Genomic DNA, 23,891 nt, shown 5'->3' with positions numbered 1-23,891 from the left:
CCTCCCCTTTCTGCATGCATGCCACTCCCCAAGTCCACTGATAGGGGAGGTTCTCTTCTCCTTTCTGATCTTAGTCTATCAGTTCTCATCAAAAGTGGCTGCATTGTCCTCTACCGTGGCCTGGTAAGGCTGCTCCCCCCTCAGGGGGAGGTGATCAAAGAGCAGGCCAATCAGATTATGTCAGAGGCAGTCCCTCTTCCCATTACTATGTAACCCACTTGGACACTGAACTGCCATGGGTTACACCTGTGCAGGGGTTCCAGGTTATCTCCACAAATAGTCCTTGGTTGGAGTATGAGTCTCTGGGAAGTTCCCCGTGTTCAAATTATCTTGTTCTGTTGCTCTGCTTGTGGAGTTCCCATCCCCTTCAGCTCTTACTATTTCCCACTTCTTACATAAAATTCCATTCACTCTGCCCATCAGTTGTCCATCAGGCTCAGCATCTGCTTTGACAGTCTATACTGCAGAGGCTTTCAGAGGCCCTCTGTGGCAGGTTCCAAGGTTGTTTCCTGTTTTCTTCTGGCTTTCAGAGGCCCTCTGTAGCAGGTTCCGAGGTTGTTTCCTATTTTCTTTTTCTTCTGATGTCCATCCTCTTTGCCTTTCAGGATGGGGATTGAACATTTTAGTTAGGGTCCTCTCTTTTGCTTAGTTTGTTTAGATGTACAGATTTTAGTGGGTTTATTCTATGTTGTATGTTTATATGAGTGAGTATATACCATGCGTGTCTTTTTGCTTCTGGGACAACTCACTCAGGATGATCCTTTCCAGGTCCCACCATTTACCTGCAAATTTCATGATTTCCTTATTTTTCATTGCTGAGTAATACTCCATTGTATAGATGTACCACAGTTTCTGCATCCATTCCTCCATTGATGGACATCTGGGTTGTTTCCAGCTTCTGGCTATTACAAATAAAGCTGCTACAAACATGGTTGAGCAAATGTCCTTTTTGTGTACTTGAGCCTCTTTTGGGTATATGCCTAGGAGTGGTATGGCTGGATCTTGAGGAAGCACTATTCCTAGTTGTCTGAGAAAGCGCCAGATTGATTTCCAGAGTGGTTGTACAAGTTTACATTCCCACCAGCAGTGGAGAAGGGTTCCCCTTTCTCCACAACCTCTCCAGCATGTGTTATCCCTTGAGTTTTTCATCTTGGCCATTCTGATGGGTGTAAGGTGAAATCTCAGGGTTGTTTTGATTTGCATTTCCCTAATGGCTAATGAGGTTGAGCATTTCTTTAAGTGCTTCTCTGCCATTCGATATTCCTCTACAGAGAATTCTCTCTTTAGCTCTGTTCCCCATTTTTTAAGTGGATTGCTTGGTTTATTGTTTTTCAGCTTGTTTAGTTCTTTATATATATTGGATATGAGTCCTCTGTCAGATAAAGGGTTGGTGATGATTCTTTCCCAATCTGTAGGCAGTCGCTTTGTTTTGATGACGGTGTCCTTTGCTTTACAGAAGCTTTTCAATTTCATGAGGTCCCATTTATTGATTGTTGCTCTTAGAGCCTGTGCTGTTGGTGTTCTGTTCAGGAAGTTTTCTCCTGTACCAATGAGTTCTAGGGTATCCCCCACTTTTTTTTCTAGCCGATTTAATGTGTCTGGTTTTATGTTGAGGTCTTTGATCCACTTGGACTTCAGTTTTGTGCAGGGTGATAAGTATGGATCTATTTTCACTTTTCTACATGTAAACATCCAGTTGGACCAGCACCATTTGTTGAAGATGCTATCTTTTTTCCATTGTATGGTTTTGGCATCTTTGTCAAAAATCAGGTGTCTCTAAGTGTGTGGGTTTATTTCTGGGTCTTCTGTTCGATTCCATTGATCCACGATTCTGTTTCTATGCCAGTACCACAGTCACCTTGGTACCTAAACCTCACAAAGACTCAACAAAGAAAGAGAATTTCAGGCCAATCTCCCTTATGAACATTGATGCAAAAATACTCAACAAAATACTTGCAAACCAAATCCAAGAACACATCAAAGATATTATCCACTATGACCAAGTAGGCTTCATCCCAGGTATGCAGGGGTGGTTCAATAAACGGAAATCCATCAATGTGATCCACCATATTAACAAACTGAAAGAAAAAAAACCACATGATAATCTCCCTAGATGCTGAAAAAGCATTTGACAAAATCCAACATCCATTCATGTTTAAAGTACTGGAGAGATCAGGGATACAAGGCACATATCTAAACATAGTAAAGGCGATATACAGCAAGCCTATAGCCAACATCAAACTGAACGGAGAGAAACTTAAAGCAATCCCACTGAAGTCAGGGACAAGACAAGGCTGCCCACTCTCTCCATATCTCTTCAATATAGTGCTGGAAGTCCTTGCTAGAGCAATAAGACAGTTGAAGGAGATCAAGGGGATACAGATGGGAAAGGAAGAAGTCAAATTATCACTATTTGCAGATGATAAGATAGTATACATGAGTGACCCCCAAAACTCTACCAGGGAACTCCTACAGCTGATAAACACCTTCAGCAAAGTGGCCGGATACAAAATTAACTCAAAAAAATCAGTAGCCCTCCTGTATACAAAAGACAAAAGGGCTGAGAAAGAAATTAGAGAAACAACACCCTTCACAATAGCCACAAATGACATAAAGTACCTTGGTGTAACCCTAACCAAACAAGTCAAAGACTTGTATGAAAAAAATTTCAAGTCTCTGAAGAAAGAATTAGAGGAAGAATATGAGAAGATGGAAAGATCTCCCATGCTCATGGCTTGGCAGGATTAACATAGTAAAAATGGCCATCTTACCAAAAGCAATCTACAGATTTAATGCAATTCCCATCAAATTGCCAACACAATTCTTTACAGACCTGGAAAGAAAAATTCTCAACTTCGTATGGAATAACAAGAAACCGAGAATTGCTGAAACAATCCTCTACAATAAAAGATCTTCTGGAGGTATCTCCATCCCTGATCTCAAGCTGTACTATAGAGCAACAGTTATAAAAGATACCTTTAAAAAAAAATCTCATACTAGCTTCAAATTTGCTATGTAGCCAAGGATAACCTTGAACTTTAATCCTCCTGCCTCCACCTCCCAAGTGCTATGGGTCACAGGCACGCGTAACACCACATCCAGTTTGTGGCATTCTGGGGAACAAACCCAGAGCTTCCTGCATGCTAGCCTTATACTCTGCCATTTTCTTAGAGAATTTGCACAGCATAGTCCCAACACTAACAAGCTTATTGGAGGTATTAAGTCTCTAACAGACTGAAACCAAACCCAGGGGTAATTTCATTTAGGCTATTTTTTTTCTTTTTTCACTCTCTAATTTGAGATGCCCCAAAATGAAGTCTCACTCAAAAATAAATAAACGAATGAAAGATAGAAGTCAGAGTGAAGTGTGAACAGAACCTAGAATCAAGGATCGGTGGAGAGGGGTCTAAGGTGACATTTTGGGAGCCTCTGACCCTGATAAGATGGGGCCCTGGTACTTTGTGTGGCTCCACAGTTCACTCTGCTGTGGTTGTGCCTAGAGGAACCTGTGTGGTCCAGCCAGGGTCCCACCTACCAGACCATGTCCTGCATTAGCAAGTTCCAAAGTTGTCACTGATGAATAATGGTGGCGTAGACCAGAGCTCAGACACGACCTTTGAAGAGAGACTAATTTATTAGGACGTCATTCAGGGATTTACGTGCTGTGGTTCTGTTTGTTCCTTTAGAGCTCACTCTGCCATAAATGTCACAGTGCGATGTCTCCCATATTTTATTGGAACGGCCTCCTCCCCTGAGCCAAATGTGTTTTGTTTCAGATAACCAGGGCTTGACTGTAGGAATCCTGGTGAGTGTCCTGTGTCTGCTCATGGCTGGATTTGTGGTATACTTCAAAAGGAAGACGTTAATGCGGTTACTGTTCACACATAAAAAAACCACCATCGAAAAACTAAGGTATGTCATCTCTTCTAAAACATGACGGCTGAAAGAACGTTCAACAAGCTGTTTCTCACTGTGTCGTCCTCAGCAAAAGAGGGGGGAGAATTTTCTGAATAGTAAACTGGGTCTTTGGGTTTGTTTGTTTTTGTTTTTGTAAATGTCTGCCAGGCCAGCTGTCTCTTCGCTCTCCCTTCAAACTACGCGCTGTTACATAAATGAGCCCTGTGTTGGTGAATTCCACAAATGGGTCTTCTCTCATCTCTGCATTAGTAGTTTTTACAAGACATGTGGACACTGGAATGTGCTGCTCTGGTGGCAGAGCTTCCAGCCCAAATGTGCTTGAAGACACTATTGCTGAAATGCCAGCTTCATGAAAAACATCTCCTTTGTACCCAAAGCTAAGGTTCTATGGTTTTCAACTAATTTGACAAAACAGTGGCTAGAAAGCAGGAGTCAGTATTTATGTTTTCATCACAAAGGAATGTTAGCTCATTTTTTCCCTACATTCTTGTCCCATGGAGTTAAAATAAGTGACCAGGAATGGGATGTGAGGAGTTACGGCAAGGAGGAGGTTAAGCCCTTGCTTAGGAACTGTCCGGTTGCCTTGCAGGTGTGTGCGCCCTTCCCAGACATCCAGCGGCTCTCACCTTGGCCAGGCTCACCCCACCCTCAGAAAAGGCCTGCTGACAAGCCAGCCACCACATTCCATTACCCCCAAGGTAGGTCGCACAAGAAGTTAGTATGCTATGAAGGCATGAGGTAGCCTGGGAAGACAGGGCTCTATCATTCCTGTGGAATGCACAGTTGGCGCCTTTGGTTCAGCCATAACCCACTGGTCCTGCATTGGTCAGGCCCCAAAGAGGAGCAACCCTCTGAGGTCCCTAAAAGATTCTGATAAGACAGACAGACAGTGGGGTATATGGCTATCATAAACCAAGAACTTCACCTTGACCTCAGTTTCCCATAGAGATTACAGCCAGAGCAGATTCCTGTACTGGGCCTCTCCTAGAGTTTCCAGGGGGCATCATCTATGTCCAGATGAGCTTTCTGGCCTGTGTCTAAGTTCTGCTGAGCCTCAGTTTTGCCCAGAACTGTAGGATCTGTGCTCACTCTATTCTTTCACAGAGTTATACCCTTACCCTTAGGTACCCCCTAGCTCCTCAGCATCTCCATGTTTTACTTATCCACAGAATTCTTGTATATTGAACTCCATTATGGTGTCAGTGTGAATTTCTCCCACTGGCCCATGTACTGAATGTTTGGCCTCTGGGTGGTGGTGCTGTTTAGTGAGGTGGGGGAAAACGACAGGAAGCAGAGAGGGTTTGACGGCTGTGCTGGTCTTCTGTCCCTACCTCCCTGTTTTCTGTCTATCCGAAGGTTCTGTGCACACTTCTGCCACACTGTTCTGCCTAAGAACAGGAGACCAGGCAACCACAGGCTGAACCTCTGAAACCATTAGCCATAATAGATCTTCCTTCCAAGCTGCTCGCACCGGGAGCTCTGTCACAGCAATACAATGTCTCACTGACACAAACTCAAATTAAAACAGGGAACAAGATATCAAGAAATGGGAAATCACTGAAAAGAATATTATCATCAATTCAGCAGGCAATATATCGTTTTAATGCTCTAAGTATAAAACGTAGCGGCTGGCTTCTAAAGGGGAAGCCATCACTCTCATCCACAAACCTGGAACCACCAGCTAGAAAGGTATGGTTTCTCATTAGGGCCAAAAAAGCAAGAGCTAACTGGAAATGATGCAAAGGTCTACCAACAGGCTAAAGGATGAATGGTGGGATATTATCCAGTGGTTTCTACTCAGCAAAAAGACAGAGTCAGCCACAGACTCACATCAGGGGTAAAGCTCAAAGCAGGGATCCCAAGCCAAAGAACCAAAAAAGAACACATACTCTATTGCACCACTTATATACCACTTTAAAACACGAAAACTCATTTAGGATGGTACAAAAGGATGCCAAGGTCTGGGGATTCGGGTGGGAGGAGTCAGAAGTGACAAGGACGCTCTCCCGAGTGACAGACACATTGCCATGGTTGTGACAAGCCAGGGACTTAATCACAGTACGTGCCTGCAATCTCAATACGTGAGGAGCATCTTCAGTTCAAATCACAAAAAACACAGATGCGGAACAGAAAGTTGGCTAAGGAATAAAAACACTTAGCCAGATTGTGGTGGTGGTGGTGCACACCTTTAAGGCCAGTCTGATCTACAGAGCACGTTGCAGGACAGCCAGAGCTATACAGAAAGACCCTGTCTCATAAAAAAAAAATTTTTTTTAAGAATACTTACGTACATTAAGTACATTCTAATGCATTCAGTTAACTGGGTAACGGTCATACCCCAATGAAGGTATTTATAAAGAGTATGGAGTGCCGAGCCAGCTGCTCTGGTCCTCCAAGCACAGGGAAGCTTGTCCAGAGATGAGCACCCAGCCCCTGGAGCAGCAGTTCTCAGGCGCCCTTAGCCTTGTGCACACTGAGCTTACACCCTGGGATCCAGTCTGTGTCTTCCGACTTGGTACTTCAAGTTTCTTTCACCTATTTGTTAACTAAAGCAGCTTGAAGTGGAATCTTCTCCGTAGCAAACACTAGGTTTAAATTCTCAGTCCCCTCGCCTCAGCCTTCCAAATGCTGTTACCGTTTTGGTTTTTAACGTTTGTTTGTTTCTAATCTATGTAAACATACATCTCTCCATGCCAGATTTAGGGGGTGCTTCCTTTAGAATTTTGAAGCATAAATAAGTCTGTCCTTTGTACAGACACCCTGGATTTCTCACACAGACAGTGATCACAGACCAGCAAACACTGCTCTTTCCTTGCTAACGGATAGGAAAACCCATCAGAGCTGACTCTCTGCTTTGACTACGCAGGACAGGCGCTCTCTGCAATGCCAGAACATCAACATCAGCAGGCCTCTCAACACTCAGCCCCAGGCAGCTCAGCGAGTGCTCCTGCCCCTCCACCAGGCCCCACGTGCACCCTGCGGTCCTGCCAGGCCCCTGCCAGCCAATCCTGCTCTCAGGAAGGCCCAGGTATGCCTCCCATGCTGACAGGGTAGGATGCAGTTCAGCTCTGCTCCTTGCTAACATTTCAACTTGAGCAAATTGTTTAACATGGTCACTGCGTTATATGGAATTCGGTTAATCCGACAGTTAACTGAGATAACCCACAGACCATGCCTGCGGTATAGTAATCGTCTGACTCTTTATTTTGTAATAATGTTTAAAATATTCAGAGTTGTTTCCATGCTAGTGTAATCGATCACCTAAACCGGAACTTAAAACTTTTCTACCGTGAGCACGGTAGGAATTTTGATAGGACTCTGGATACATAGGTCAGAAGTGATAGGAACATGTTGCCTTTGTTTCTGTGGGAGCAGAAAAACCTAACAGAATTGATTCTGACCTGAGGCATTCTGGGCAGTGTTTGTCAGTAGTACATGATACGGTACTTTGTGTGGTGTTCAGAACCAAGGCTGCAGTGGCATGGGCGAGCGCTGACAGACCAGCACAGGTTCAGATCACACTTGGCTTTGAATTAGCGACCCAGAGCTGAAGAAGCTAGGATCTCAACCATAACATTCTGAGAATGGCACTGGGTACTGTTGGCAATATGAATAATGAAACACATTCATTCTTAAATGCTGTTGTTGTATTTACCCATTATTTTATATATGTATAATTATATCTTTAACATAGAGGTTATTCTATATACACATAATTTTACGGCCTGTTTATGCCTTCAAGTTGTTTCTCCTTACCTTTGGCATTACAGAGCCTAGAAAATATTCTTTTAACAGCAGCATGCTGCTTGGACATGGAATTACCTGTTAGTAAGTAGATATGTTTGAGAGCTGTGGTTTTGTTTTACAAGTAGTTCTCATTTGAAAGATCTAAACAGATGTTTTTGGAGTTCTTAATTCCCTTAGAAAAGATTCAGTTGAAGTTCTGTATTCCTTTCGGAAAGATTCAAGTGAAATATGAGATTGAACAATACACAAATCTCTAAATGGCTGGACGAAGTTAAATGTTTGGAGTATCGCATGTGATACTGGTATCACGGTGATACCAGCAAGGTCATGATGCAAAAGACAAAGATTGGTATTTCAAAGCTTTGCTTTTTTGATAGATTTTAAAAAAAAGTTTCTATTTCCTTTCTGCCTAGTACTTTAATCAGTTCCTGAGAAGGGTGCTAATTGCAGCCAAGGATAAAAGTGCCTGAGCCGATCATTTTTCTTTGTTTTGATTTAAATATTTCTTAATATTTGAGGTTCATCTATCGACTGTTGTTTCCTCTGCAGTTGGAAATTTTGGGCTAGGTGTTCTGCGGGTTTTCCTTGTGCTTTTGTGGGAGGCTCAGCAGCACTGAGTCCTATCAATTGATCGTAACACTTGTAATCATGTTTTCAAAATTTACTAACATTACTTCAGGAAAAATGAGAAAATCCAAGCTTTTAGATGTTGTTGCCCTCATTTTTAAATAACAAATGTCTTAAAATCATGGCCTTTGGAGCTAGAAAAATGACTCACAGGTTAAGAACACTTACTCTTTTGCAGGGGACCTGGGTTCAATTTCTAGAACCCATATGACTTCTGCAGGCTTGCACTTGGTACACATACTCTTGGACACACATATACACGTATTTTAAGTGGCCTTTAATGGGCATCAAGGACTACTTCAAATGGATTGGGGGGGGGATCTTTTCTCAAGATAGGGTTTCTCGATGTAGCCTTGGCTGTCTGGACTCGCTTTGTAGACCAGACTGGCCTTGAACTCACAGAGCTCTGCCTGCCTTTCTTCCCTGAGTGCAGGGATTAAAGGTGTTCACCACCATACCTGGATCAAATGGAAGTTTAGCTTTCAGCCAAACACACTTTAAACCAATGAGTTGCTTATACGAGTTCATATATTGATCCTGTCAGCTCTTCCACCTTCCTGATGTTCTACATCTCATCACTTCCTTTCTGCCTGAAAAAAGACTTCTGTTCATTATTCTTTCAAGCAAGCCTATTGTTGACATATTATTAGCATCCCTTTGTCTAAATTCATGAAAGATATTTTTGCTGTGTATAGATTTTAAGGTTTATTTTCCAGTTTTCTCCCTGCATGCCAGAAGAGGGCACCAGATCTTACCACAGATGGTTGTGAGCCACTATGTGGTTGCTGAGAATTGAACTCAAGACCTTTGGAAGAACAGTCAGTGCTTTTAACCTCTGAACCATCTCTCCAGCCCCCCCTGGGTATAGAATTTTAGGATGCTATTTTGTGGGAAGGACTCCTTCCCTTTTGTCTGGATTGTGCAGTGATAAGAAATCCACCAAGAGTTATTTCCACAGTCTCTGCTCCAGAAAAGTACTGTGACCAATTATTTTAGGGAGGGGTGGCTTTCTTTGTGGTCGAGATATAAAAAAAAAATCATATATGGTCAAATATTTGCTGAACAACCCTCTTCCCAGGATTATTATAAAGAGAAGAGGCTTTCTTTGGTGCCATTTAGTTATTTCCAGAGTGTACTTAGTCTACTTTCTCATCGCTCCTTTTACACATCTTGGATGGGGCTCTGCCATGTACCATGTGCACACAGAAGAACCCACCACTGCGTAATTCCTTGAGTCTAGAGTTCACCCGGTAGTCTTCCTTCTTCTAATTTTCAGTTCTCTCTCAGTTGCAAGTACCAAGAGGAATAAGGTAAACTATTGCATATTCCATCTTGTCACAACTTCATTTCCTTTTGTATTTCTGTTACTGCTGATAGCACTCAAGCTACTTTATATCTAGAAGCTTTATACAGAGGGGGAAAGGGCTTCACTTTTAGCTGATTTATAATGGCCAGTTTCTGGCTATAAACCTGTTACTGCACAAGAAGTCCAGAACTGGCCATCCTGAGCTCATCCCAGCTCCATCGCACTGTTTTAGGAGTGTGCTCTGTGAAATGTCTGGTGTGCTGTCCCGGACTCCTTCTTTTATATAACAGTAGGGTAGAGTCGTCTTTTATGATGTAGTAGTGTGTGTGTGTGTGTGTGTGTGTGTTTTAAGGAATTTCTGTCCTTTATTCTATCTTGATTTCTGGCATTTCAGAAATCTCTAGTGTGTCTTTTCTTTTGTGACTTTCTCATTCTTTGCATACCCACAACACTCTCTCTTACTCACTACCAGTTAGGAACACTGTATGGTGTCTTCTGTTGGTTTTGTGGACAGCTGAAAGTTCTCTCTCCCATTTGTTTTTTCTAGCATGTCTTAGTTTACCTTGCTGTAGGGTAAACATCCTAAACATGCCTGGGTTGTGAACTTGAGATTCTGACAGGAGCTTTGAACCCCAAGATATGCACCAACACTCAGTGCCTTGCATTCATACTCTGGGTACTCCCAGAGCAGTAAACATCCACCCAGTAAATTCCCTCATACCGAGGCTTCCTAGTCCTCTCTTTCAGCAGTGCCACCTCTGTACAGTGCCAAACTGGGACAAACGGGCCACGTGACCCAAGAGGAGTTATGCACAACAGTTTTCTCCCCCAGTTATCAGTGCTCACTGAAATGGCTCCTTCAAAGCAGCCACCCCAAACAAAGCCTTATGTTTTGTGGAAGTGAGAGAAGATCCCCTTTTAACCACCAGTCACTGAAAACTCCACATTCTCACCCTGAGCTGTCTCTGCATGGAGCCTTTCAGAGACAAGGGACAGCACTAACTGCATGTTTCCATCTCATCACACAGAGACCTGGGATCCATTCCATGCAGGGGTGGGAAGTATTGTATCTAGAGGTAACTCTTCCTTGGCAGCAAGAATTGAATCCACTGGTTCCCTGGGTACCATTCCCACATGGCATGACACAGATGTGCCTCCATGGCTAACCCTGTCCAAATTTATCACAGACACACTCCAAGGATGGGGGAGCATTATTACACAAATACTCCAGGGATAGGGGAACATCACAGGGGTTATGTTGGCTAACCTTGCCTTTAAAGGGTAAGCATTGTTCTTCTAGAAAACATTCCATCCTCCATAAACTCAATTCATTCTCTTGTACAAAATGTGCCTCTTAGAAAGCGGGCTTCTCATCCTGTGCTCAGTCCTTGTGTTGTACCTGCTTGCGCATGCTGTGCGCACATGTGTGGCAATCAGAGGACAACCTACAGGAAGTTAGTTCTCCTTCCACATTGCTGAGGCATGGCCTGTGGTTTTTGACAGTAGGGAGAGTCTCTGTCTCCATCTTTTCACAGGGGTGCTACGATTTCAGATGTACACCACCACATCAGGATTTTTATGAGTTCTAGGAATTAAAAGTCAGGTTCCTCACATCTGAGTGAAGCACTTTATCCACTGAGCCCTCTCCCTAACCTTACAGTGTGCCTAGTGTCACTCTGGAGGAAGGAGAGCAAAGACAAGGCCCATGGCTGGGAGGATACCTGGGCTCCCAGGACACCCCAGCTGAAATCCATTGTTCAGTTGATTCTCAATATTGGGTTGAGTCACAGTTTAAACAAAAACGCACTCAGTGTCCCAGAAAAGAAATACATTTCTCAGCTTACAGAAAATTGTATCTCGAGGAGACATGGCAGGTCTACATGAGATTTTCCACTGGCAGACCTGGTGTGCTCAGGTCCCGAAATGATTTGAGTGTTGCCTTCAGCTCATCAGTGGCCATTTGCCTAATAAGAGCCTCACCTGCGTGCCCCTGGCCCAGCACTCACCCATTTGCTTTGCTAAACATCTGTGCCATAAAATGGCATTTGGTTGATGCCTGCCGATGTGTGGGCACACTCAATTTAAGGGTTCATTTTTCTTTAAACACCTGAGTTTCCTGGGAAACGCCAGGAAGTAAAATCTCAGTGAGGTACAGAACGGAACTGAGATTATGGTTCCAGCCGCATTCGAGAAACAGAGACTTTTAAAAACTGAGCCCATCACCGGGGAAGACTGATTCTGACTGCATCAAGGTCCTTTCTTGAAAATGCTGCTAGGTCCAAGAGAATTATCATTCCTGGTTTGTGCACCATGTATCTACACCGTGAAAATTTCCGCCAAACAGCAATGGCAGGATTCACTTCCATCGTTATATTTATCACCAAACGGTGTGTGTGTGTGTGTGTGTGTGTGTGTGTGTGTATGTGTGTGTGTGTGTACACTCATGTGTGCATGTTGGTTTGTTACAAGGAGCCTGTGTTTGTCTGTTTGGGGGTTGTAAAATCATCCAAACAAAGACGTATTGATCATGGAGTGGACGGCAGAGACTACAGAGCTGAGGGCTTGGCAGGTGGTTCTAGCCCTGTGAGCTGAGAGAAGTTGACACCCTGAGCTCCAGTACATGGAGGAGACAGGCACAATAAGGCTGCATGTTCCACAAACAAAGAGGCAGAGAAAGGAGAATCAAGGGCTCAAACCCACATTCTTCACCTGCTGAGTTAAGACGGGGGTTTCAGAGACTAGGAATTTGGCTTGGTTAGTGGAGTATTTACCTAGCATGCATGAAGCCCTGGGTTCACAGAAAGATGACATGGTGGTATAAGCCTATAAGGCCAGCCCCCAGGAGGTTAGAGGCAGGAAGATCAAAAGTTCAAGGACTGCTGTATACAGTGACTCTCACCTTTAATCCCAGCACTCAGGAGGCAGAGGTGGGTGGATCTCTGTGAGTTTGAGGCCAGCCTGGTCTACATACTGAGTTCTAGGATAGTCAGAGCTACATAGTGATAGAATCAGTTACACACACACACACACACACACACACACACACACACACACACGTGAGAGGAAAGGAAGGAAAGAGAAGGAAAGGGGAGAAAAGAAAAATGGGGAGAGGAAAATAAGAGAACTTGCAGAGGAAACTGTCATAGTTACCATAGTCAGAGCAGCCAGTTAGCTGCCCCCGTAATCTTCCATGTCTGTGTTTTCCAGCTCTTCTGTTCATTGGCACTGTGTACAGCCTCTATGTGGTCCAGAAGGCATGCATCAGTCTTTTGTAACACAATGGAGCCACGGGCGATCCTTGTCTTTACAAGACAAGCCACTGTTAGCAACATAGGCAGAGCAGCAAGTACCACAGCACCTTTAAGGAAGGGCACTTCTGTGGAAGGTAGATTTTCAGCCATGTTTTGGCCAACACACACTTCTGAACACTAGCCTGAATCTATATCAGATATAGCCTAAAATATTTGTAAAACAAGACCAGCCAGTCTGGGACAGGCTCTTCCAGGAAAAGGCAGAAGCATGGAGCTTTGCTTAAGTAGCAGTAGAGAGAGCAGTAGAACAGCTCAGAGACCCACATTACCTACCCACTCCAACCAGGGAGATGAGTGACTCTCTGGGGCTGTTATGGGGAAGCAACAGCCAATTGTCATAAATACTTTTGCATAATATAAATGATGTCCTAGACAATTAATTTAAAACCTGGTTTTAGGATAAGCAGGTAATGGCCAACTCACCCAGATGTTCAGCTCATCCCTCCAATTGTACCAAGCAGTAAATTCAGCTTAGACCTGATAGATACATCCCTTCTGAATAGTGTGGTCAGCTGAGATTTGTAGTCTAGCAATCTGATGACTTAGGTCCTTGCACATCAGAAATGCTGGTATGTATTTGAAAGGGAAATCCATTTGTCAATATGCCCCAGGAGGGAAGATGCGATAGAAAGGAAGGCATCTTTGTAGCAGCCTTCATTCCCTGGGCAAACCATAGGCTGATGGTGGGGAAGAGAGCTAATTGGTGTCTTTGTGGACCTGCCCCTGATTTTCCAGGTCTTTCCCTTATGCCCAAGATCCTACTGCAGTGACGCCTCTTCCCTCCTTTTTCCACGGTCCTCTGTGAATCTCCCTTGTCACTGACTGCAGCTCCTCGACACTTGGGCTATTCCATTCAGAAGGTCCTGTGGGCTGTTCCTCTTGGACACACCAAAGTCTAGTCTAGTGAATGCAGTGGGTGTGTAACAAATAAGCTAATCTAAGTCTGGATGTTAGGCAACTGGTCTTATCATAAGTTGATTGTTCCCTGCTGGCTGTCCCACTCAAGGAATCACAGAATAACAAAAACCTGAATGTGTTTCCTCTGTAGATCTAAGATGGGGTATACAGAGGTCTTAGACTAAAGCTGACCTCTCCTAGCCAGCTGTCCAGTAAACTTGAGACAGACTACTGTCCTTGGTTTCATGTCACACACTAATGGGTCATATGACTGTCTTTAGAGGTGGGTACTGTGGTAGATATCTCCATGGCTCACTCTGGAGGGAAATCCCTTCAGGGAATACCCACTCCCAGGGGAATGGTCCAAGTGATTGCAGAATGCAGGGAAGTGTTTTCCACTCATTTCTGTTGCTGTGGAAATGGATATTTCACATGCACAACTGTGCCCAGCATCTCAGCCTTTGCATCTGTAATAGGTCATGCGTATTCCTGTGATGAAACTTTCAGAGGCATAAAGGGTTATGCAGCACTGTGGTCCACCTCTGTCACTAGGCTTCCTTCCTTGGAAGCAAGTTTCTTTGAATGATGCATCTATAAAGCAGTCCAGAACACATGGAGGAGTATCCAGTCATCCTCTCGCTGCAGAACACACACTGAAGTAAACACTTTCCTAGCATGGTCTACATAACACCAAGGGAACACTCCTTGCAAGCCACTGTCTGTCGATAACAGTGTGCATCTTTGTCTAGATGATTCTTAACCTGTTGCCTCCTTTCGCAGAGCATCAGAGTTTTGCTGTAGAAAGGTTGGAAAGAAAATGTCATCCCATTAAGCCAGAGTATATGGCTTCCCCCAAAGGTCCTGACTTTTGATTTCTGGGTCACTCACTGTAGACAAGAATCAAAGCAGGACTCAGGTTTCCATAACAAGATCCAAGTTTTCTTAAGTGGACAGATACCTCCAGCGTCAGTCTCCCCTTTTTTTCCCCTTGCGCTGTGTTTTGATTCAACATTTTACTTCCCTTACAGCTATCCGATTTTTTTTTTAATGGAAGTATTTTTGTTGAAGAAAAAATTGTTGGAGAAAGGAAGGCCACAGTGGCCCTCCCTGGCATGTCTCTGGCTATAGAAGACCCACTAATGTGTCAGCTTTGAGCATGCTGCCTACATCACCCTGATGGTAACAGTTACACTCTTGTCTGGTCATAACAGCAGCAATTTTTAGCCAGAGACTGACTCACTTATTACAGTGAAACATCCTAATAATGTCAGCCTAGGACCTCAGTGGCAGCTCTGGCTTCCTGTGACAGCCTCCAGTCATCCTGCCCAGAACCCTGGGATAGCCAGACATGTTTGCTGCTGTAGATGATGTGCAAGCTGATAAAAGGGTGATGGTCAACAGGGTTACATTCTTTATTTTGGCATGTTTGTTTTAAAACCTGAGAGAGAGGAGAGGAAGGAGGGAAAGAGGAAGGGAGGAAGAGAACACTGCAATTCTGGACTGTATTACTGTTGCTGGAACACAGAGGGAAAGCAAAAGTCTGGGACCCCACATGATAGAGTAGGACTTTCCTCCAGGACCTGAGGGAAAAGAAACAATGTCTGAATTTGTTAAAAATACAGACTACAGAAAAGTGTGCTGGCATGAGCCTCCTGGAGTCCTTTGTTAGCTCCTATAGAGGAAGATACATTTTGCCAAGCCCACACCTCATATGCAACTATCTATACCATGTCCTGTCCATGGCAACAGAGGACAGAGGAGCACCGTTGCTGTCCTTGGGGTTGAGGGCTTTCCATAAGCATCTTGGATGTTTGGAGTTTTATCACTGAAATGAACATAACATTTGTCCTCAAAGCTGAGAGCCATCTGAGAGAATGTGATGAATAACAAGACTATGGGCATAAATTGGAAATATCTCAGGCAAGCTGTAATTATCTTCCGAGTTGCCATGATAAATCCAAACATATTAAGACAGACTGTAACAGACTTCACCTTTCCTTCCGCACAGCAATAAAACTCTGGTGTTATCTTTACTGCAGGGACTGGATGCTAAGTCCTATTTAGCAGCAAAATTAGTATTGTTTTGTAAGGAATGATCACATAATCTGAGTCTCCTCATGTTGAGTGTGTGCTTTATTTTTACATTACACGTAGACATTGTGCCCAGAGTTTTCTGTTCTCTGATGGGAAATACAGCTTGATTTGTGTGTGGCCTTCATTATCCAGGGCTTTGCTGCTAGGGTGAAATCACTGTCAATCACAACTGTCCAACAGCAGCAGCTCTTGTTCATAGGTGAGTGCATGCCAGCCCCTAGGCTAAGACCTTTTCGGTGTCAGGAGGTGTCACCACCTCCCTGGTGGTGGGGGGAGGGGTGCACTACTGTCATCTCTGCACATGCTCACAAGCGCAAAAGCTCAGGACCAGAGTGTGCACAGCCAGCGTGGTCTTTACTCCTACCTAAGGTGTTGGTCTCTATTCTAGAGCCTTGTGTTTCCTCTGATGAAATCTGATGCAGACATGTCACCTGTAGGTCTGCCCCCTGTTCAGTGGGCTCGCTCTGAGCCCAGGCTGTCTACTGTTCATTCTTGGCACATCTCCCACGCAGCTGTGGTTTACCGACTTACGGAAGTGGCCCCTTGGCTACACAGGAAGCTGTTGGACAGTGACTCTGGTATTGCATCCTCTGAGGTGGTTTTAGTACAAGCGCTGTGAAAACATCACAAGTGCTTGAAGAAATGTTTGGGTGCTACTGGACATAGGGGCTGCCGAGTCCTAAGACAGTGTAGGTCTTGTGTGACTTTTCAGATGTGTTTTGCTTGTGTAACCTCAATGGCTGGGACTACAGGGGTGCCCGACCATGCCTAGTCATGAAAGTGAATCAGTTCATCTAATGACAGGACATCCCATCCTGGGGGGTGGGGGAGCTAAGCATTTAAATATGGCACATGAGTAACTGCTGGCATAATTATCTATGTTCTGAGAACATCTCAGATGTTCTTTTATTTAAGATCGACTCCTCCCTTTTCCACGGACGTAGACTTGTGTGCGTTCCACAGTGGCCTTTGGGTGTAAGTCAATATAGAATACCCCTGAATTCTCACTTTCACTCCATGGCCAGTGGCACATCACACCTTAGCGTCCTTAGAGATCCTTACCTGTCCTGCAAGCCACTGCCTGACCCCTTCTCACAAGCGCTAACAAGCGTTCAGGTGGAAGATCTACAGCACGTTCTACAAAGAGACCCAACTATCTTTTGGGATCTTTACACCGGAAGGAGGACGGCTGTCTTGTGGATCCTGTGCATCCACAGTTGTGCCAGTCATTTATAAACTGGAGAGGGTCTGAAGCCATGTAGGTTCATGGGACACTGGGAGAGAACCCTACTATCCACTGGACTCCTAAGACCTGTGGGGTCAGGTGACCACATTTGAGTGTACCTGTGCGATTCTTTAAGTGTTACATAAAATTCCACAAGGAGGCTAAAGACAGTCCCTACCTTGTATTGTAGGAGAGCTGTACATCCAAGTTGAAGCCAGGGCTATAGAGTAATGTGCACCGCCTTCCAGAAGTTTGCTGGGTCCCGGGATCCAGTTCCCGCCACAGAGCTGAAGAGTCACACGTGCTCTGTTGTCTGTTGCAGGGCACCCGCAAGCCCAGCCCTCCTCAGAAGCCTCTGCCTGCTGATCCATTGAGCAGGACTTCTCGCCTCACTGGTGCCTTGGTGAGGACCCCAGGGCAACAGGAGCCTGGGCACCGCCCAGCCCCCATCAGGTAGGTGTCCTCTAATGGTATAGGGTAACGGAACTAACCACACTGGTATGCAGGTTATCAGATGTAAAGCCATGCTTCCTACCTGACCCCAACATGAGAATGATAGGAGATAAGTGTGAAAATAGGGGCTGGAGAGATGGCTCAGAGGTTTACAACACTAGTTGTTCTTCCAAAGGTCCTGAGTTCAATTCCCAGCAACCACATAGTGGCTTATAACCATCTAGAGTAAGATCTGGTGCCCTTTTCTGGTATGCAGGCAGAATGCTGTATAAATAATAAATAAATCTTAAAAAAAAAAAGAATTTAGATAAGTGTGAAAATAACCAGGAAGCAGTAGCTGCAAACTACAGCTGTGCACATCACTCCAGGGCTTTCAGCAATGGCTCACTCACCTGAGAGATCATGGCAAGATGACGCAGGACAGCTGAGCTGCTGACAAGGGCACAGCCTGGTCTCCTACAGCACGAAAGCAGATATTGTCTGTATGAAGGTTGGACCGCCACCATCCTCTAAGACCTGCTTTGCCTAGTCCAGCAGCTGAGACTCCGGCTCGGGTTGGGAGATTATGGAGAGATGAGAGCTCAGCAGCTGCTCCATAGATGCAGCCCTAGGGCCTTCCCCACAGCTGAGTTGTCTCTGGCTATGGTCATCTCCACCCTCTCCCACAGGGAATGAGGCTGATGTAGCCCCAAATCCACTTACATGGGGAGAGGTTACCCACAGCTGTACTGAAGCTAGCTCGTGCCTTTGCAACCTAGCCAACATTAGATATTAAGGTGTATACCAAGTTGCACTTAAAACAAGGATAATAAATACTCAAAAAAAATTGCTCCAAGACTGCTGCTGAGGTTGCTCACATGCATGTCCGTGGTGAAATCCGTGGCATGTCGGGCACTCTCCCACCTTCCACACCTGCTGGTGCTGCTGGGAGCACCGACAACGAGAACTTCAGTCAGTGCTGCAGCTCCACCTCTTTTGCAGGGAATTCATTCCCTTTGTTTTTCTCAGTTCTAGCAAGAACATGCTAGGCAAGTGACACATACCCCCAGCCTTGGTCTCCCCAGTAGCCTGGGCTGACCTGACCCCCCCTGGTCCTTCACCCTCTTTTGCATTGGGATTATAGGCGTGAGCTACCATGCCTGGCTAGCAGACTTTTAAACCCGCAGCCCGCTCTTCTGACTCGCATGCCCTTTAGCAGGACGTGAGCTCTCTTGAGCACCAGAAAACCAAGGGTTCTGACTGTTGGCCAGACAGCATGTTCAGTAACTCCTATCTCTGCAGGGGAAGACACACGTCAGTGATTCATTATGGCTCTTGGGAAGAATGTTGGCCTAGGAAAGAAATGACTGCCTCATAAATCTCAGAGATAATACTGGTCAAAGGGCTAAGAGAACAGTCTAGTTCACCACTGTGGAAATGCAGAAAACATTTGCATAGCATTTGAGTTACTTTTGATAGTCTCCTAGATAAAAGCCCTACATGGACATGATGGAGTGGGTTAGGGAACACTCCTTTCCATAATGCCCCAGTTGGCACCCTGTCTAACCTCTGCTGAAGGCAGCCTGGCTCCCCATCTCTGGAGCTGTGAACTGTGATCCAGTGGCCACTAGGCATGTTGAAGCTGGTTAAAAATAAGATTGAAACATACAAAAGTGTAAACATGTGCCAGATTTAACACTTAATCCTGCCCCTGTCAATTCAGCACTTTATGCCGATTGCACATTGAGATGTTGATAACAGTAAAATGAAATTTAGCAATAAAGCTGAGTTTACCACATCATGTGGCTGCTAGAAACATAGAATGTCAGACTGGAGACATGGCTCAATAGTTAAGAGCACTGTTCTCCAGAGGACCAGAGTTCAGTTTCCAGCCCTCACACTGGGTGACTCAAAAGCTACTTGTAACTAGCTCGGGGGGGGGGGGGGGTGCCAGAGGTGCCTACTTCTGGCCTCCACTCCACCTGCCCTCACATGCACAGACATTCAGATAAATAAATCTAAAAAGAAAGCCTGAGAATTACCAGAGCGATTCATACCCATTTTTTCTGTTGAAAGGTTAAAAGGCTCTTCTAGATTCAACTCATGGATAGGAGGCACAGCTGCAGAGAGGGGTGGGAGTTCTTCAGTGAGTCCTTGATATGATCAGCAACCCCCTCCCTTGCCCCCCCAAAAAGCTATCCTGGCCTTCAACCTCAGGTCAGGGTCAGTGGGCTCTAACCTGGGACATTCACCAGTATGCGGGCGCATGCTTCTTCCAAGCTCTTCTGTCCATGTCTTCTGTGAATCTAACTGCAGTTTTGTTTTCCCCTCCCTGGCTTGCTCTTGGTTCAGACCTGCCTCTAAGCATCAAGTACCCAGACCCTCCCACAATGCCTACGTCAAGTGAGAAGCCAGTCCGGACCGGTCCTCAGCAGTGAAGACACAAGTTTGCACTATCTTCGGCTCCACCGGAGTGATTTTCTTTTCTTGTACCGACTTTTAGAGTCTTTACAGTGTTTAAGACACCATTTCTCCCAGACCTGTGAGCTACTGCCCTCGGTGCTGTGCTGTGGTGCTTTGCGCACTTGCTCAGGTACTTGTAAGTTATTAAATTATGCAGTGTCTATTACTGCGCAGGGCGCCGTAGCAGGCATGTGTACCATCCCGGGCTTTTCTACGGAAGAAAGGCTCCTTGTGCTTTTGGTTTTCGGTGGACTTGAAATATCCTGCTTGATGGGATCCAAGATGAGATGTTTACTTTCTGTTTGAGGCCTTATTGGAAAATAGCTCCCCAACTCCCCAAGGCTGTGTTATGGTACCAGACACACAGCTCAGGAGACCCCAGGTGGAACCTGGAATGGGTTGTTCTGTTTTTATTTTTATTTTTGGAATCCCTATCTTGGGTTGTAACCAGGGCCTTCGGGAAGGTCTTGGGCCCCTGCATGCTGACAGGCCTTCAGGCCCTGCACCCTGAAGCTCTCAGACAAAGGTAGGATCTGGTTGCTGGCCAGCAGCTTTGGAGAGAACCTGGAGTACAGACCAGAAGGTTGGGGTGTGGCCACACCAGGACAGAGATTGGAACCCTAGTCCAAACAGACATCTGACCTTGAGCTGGGCAGCCATGAGCACCTTTGGAGAGCAAAGAAGTCTGTGGTGCTGCTTCCAGAGGTGGGAGGAGCATCTCCCTGGCTGCCGTTCACAGAGTGCTGGCATGGGCACATTGTTTACATTGGGAACAGTGGTGTTTCTACAAGAGAGCCACTGCCCGGGCACTGCAGCCCTCTGTCTCCTTCCCCGTTTAGAGCTAAGCAAATTACCACATTGTCTTCTTGACTGTAATACAATGACCCTGTGTGCTGACAGATAGAGGAGGCTTTCTAGGGGACCATAACCATTTTCAGATGTGAACTGGTAACCAGATCTAGTCGATCAACTCTGGAGATAAAAATCTCCCTGCAAGGCTCAACTTATTAAAAATTAGGCAGAATCCATATGTTTGCAAAAGCTATAACCACATGGAATGCGATTCTCATTGTACAGCCTATGTCTGCTATCCTTATTAGTAGCCATTGGACAAAGAACCCAAAGTTACCCATCTGTCCTCTTCAGGGCCTCCTGTTTTCTTCAATGTAGAGACTCAGTCTTTCCCACACTTGAAACATACCTGTTAATGCCACCTCTGATGACAAGATCAGTTCCCTAATGCTGAAGCTTACAAAAGGCAGACTCAGCCAGGCAGCCCTTCCACCTTGTACTCTTTCAATGTCTGACTGGGAAGCCACCTTTAGAAGCAGATCTTTAAGATGCCTCAACCCACTGGCATGGAAAAAAAAATCATGTAAGGCAAAATGCCAGAGGCCTTCACTGCCTCCTGGCAAGGGGGATGGCAAGCTTTCACATCAGAAGGTAACTGAGAGCGGTTCTGAAACTTGTCTGAGTGTTTTAGGCTCAAGGCTTCATTGGAAGGGTCACATCAAGGGCTGACCTGTATCTTGAAGCAGAAGGGAAAACACAGCCTTGGAATTTGGCTTGCTTTCTAGAATTCAAAACTGGATTCAGTGTTGGGGAGCATGGTCTTCATGACTGTGGATAAATAAATCTATATCACAGACGCATAAAAGAACTCATAGCATGCCTCTTTTCATGGCACAGTGACAATATGGCTGCTGCTGAGACTCACACAGAATTTTTGTAACTGATGTCCATTGGGTAGCTGTATTAAACACACATAACTGGAAAGACTTACAGAACTGTGTGAGTGTGGTCTTGCAAGACACTCAAAGCCTGGCCTGGAGTACATGAACCCCTGGGTGGCGGGAGTGAGAAGGAAGCTATGAACCCATATTTCTCCTATTATTTCTGTACTTTGGTTTTAGAGGACCAGGGACAGTTTGGTCTAAAGGAAGTTGAAGCCATCATCTTCTGCCATCACTGCAGTGACCACGTGGGTATCAGTGCCAGCTGGGCAGTGCTGACTGTTTTTACAGAGCCATGCACCCATTTCCAAATAAGAACATGTTTAATCCTGATATTCCCTTACAGGACAGGTAGTGTTTTTAAAGGACCACATCTAAGACACAGTAGTCATCAAAGAAAGCATATTTAACAATAACTTCAATTTTAACAAAACTAAGAACCAGTAACCAGCATTGAGGTTTTTTGATAGTGGGTAGTTTTTCTCTCTCTTTCTATATCCTTCAAAGTACAGAAACCAAAAATTAATACAGTTCAATTTCTGTCAGTCTTATGTTTAAATGCACTATAGGCACGAACAGAGTTGGTTGAGTCTTGTCAGACTTGTCTGAGAAAGTCTAGTAGGGTGGTCAAGTGCCTAGACACGAGGCATGGCTGGATGTTCTCATTCCTTCCTGCATCAAGGAGTAGCTACAGGTTATGTGACCACGCTTCACAGGAAGCGGAAGGCAAACCTTGCAGGCATTCCACTTAAAAGCTGGTCTCCTACAATATTCCTGAGTCTGTCTTCCCAGCACATGGAATCAGAGAGCAACAATGCAGTTTTCTACTTCAAAACATGCATGCCGAGTTTGCGCTCTGTGTGTTTCCAGCTTACACATGTGGGATGACATCACAGAAACCACACAAGCAACAAATTAAATTCTACGGGAAGAAATACTCCTGACTGGTCTCCAAGGAGACATTTTTGTGCCTTCTTAACTTTATTAAGCATTCTCAGGCTGAAGCTATGGGTCATTGTTCTCCAACAAATCAGTACAACCCATCAATGCATTCTCTAACAACTGCCAAACCCTGATCCGTGTTTCAATGTTCTTAGGAGCCTGTGATCCCCATGGTGCTACAGAGAGGCTGGAGCTGGGCCAGTGAGGCCTCAGCATTCTCCTACCTCTCAGCAGATGTTTACTGAGCACTCTGAGCCAGCGACACCCTGACAACTGGGAGGGCAGCGGCTGGGCAGCAGGGCGCCTGGCCACTTGCAGCTTTTTTCCCTTCATGTTTTAATTCTCTTACATCAGACCCCAGCCAGGGCACACTTTGTCTACAGATCCTCCCCCACAGTTCTCAGATGGCCTCAGCCATACGCAAATGATCTAGACTAAAGAGACATCAAAAGTCCCAGAAACCCCCGGAACCAAGAGCTAGGTTTTTTGAGCACATGGCGAATGGGAAAGGATACTACCAAGGCAATTTTTTTCTCTTTCTTACTCAGACCAGGAGCTATCCCTCCTCTCCTACTTCCTTCACATGACTTGGCAGCACCTCCATCATGCCATGTACACAGGAAAACACAGGCACGTGCTTGCCTTTCTCTCCTGCCAATCCTAAGTGCCTTACTCTGGCCAGAGCCCATGCCAAAACCTCTCTTATCCGAGGGGGTCAGGTCTCCACCTGTAGCACTAGTTCAAGCCAAAGTGGTAGCCGCTACAGGGTGTGGGCACCCTTCACAGGTCACCTAGACAGTGCAATCCAACCTCCTCCAGGGCCACGGCACATAGCAACCTCCAGCACGCGCCAGCCTTGAACCTTTGCCACAGCATCTCAACCACAGACCTCCTTCCGGATGCCTTGCTCTAATTAGAAGGTGAGGTTGGCCATAGAAAATCAAGTTAGCACTGACTACAAAATGCTTTTGATGCAACCTGAATTTCCCACTGGCATCTGTTGCTTTTAAACTCTAATGAAGTAAGTAATGCTCCCAGATATGTGAGCCCCATGCTCACAACCACTGGGCAGTGGGGACCCTTGCAGGAGACATTTGCACACATATGAATGTATCATTTCTGTGCCTTTTGTGGAGAACATACAAACATACATACATACATACATACATACATACATACATACATACATACATACA

The 23,891-nt window shown here is 45.2% G+C and overlaps 1 protein-coding gene across 1 annotated transcript in view; it reads left to right on the top strand.

Annotated features, from left to right (window-relative positions):
* The window catches only part of Adam12 (ADAM metallopeptidase domain 12), a 256,510-nt gene extending 236,546 nt beyond the window's left edge, over positions 1–19,964 (top strand). The window contains exons 18-22 of the mRNA XM_055608905.1: positions 3,777–3,912; positions 4,508–4,616; positions 6,785–6,946; positions 17,448–17,578; positions 19,910–19,964. Of these exons, the coding sequence (XP_055464880.1) occupies positions 3,777–3,912; positions 4,508–4,616; positions 6,785–6,946; positions 17,448–17,578; positions 19,910–19,964 (593 nt within the window). The remainder of the gene's footprint in view (positions 1–3,776; positions 3,913–4,507; positions 4,617–6,784; positions 6,947–17,447; positions 17,579–19,909) is intronic.
* The last annotated feature ends 3,927 nt before the right edge of the window (positions 19,965–23,891 follow it).

Source organism: Psammomys obesus, unplaced genomic scaffold, assembly GCF_907164565.1.
Source record: "Psammomys obesus unplaced genomic scaffold, mPsaObe1.curated_primary_1811, whole genome shotgun sequence".
Classification (NCBI taxonomy): Eukaryota; Metazoa; Chordata; class Mammalia; order Rodentia; family Muridae; genus Psammomys; species Psammomys obesus.
The sequence above is the reverse complement of the archived record's forward strand: the minus strand, read 5'-3'. Positions and strand labels throughout refer to the sequence as shown.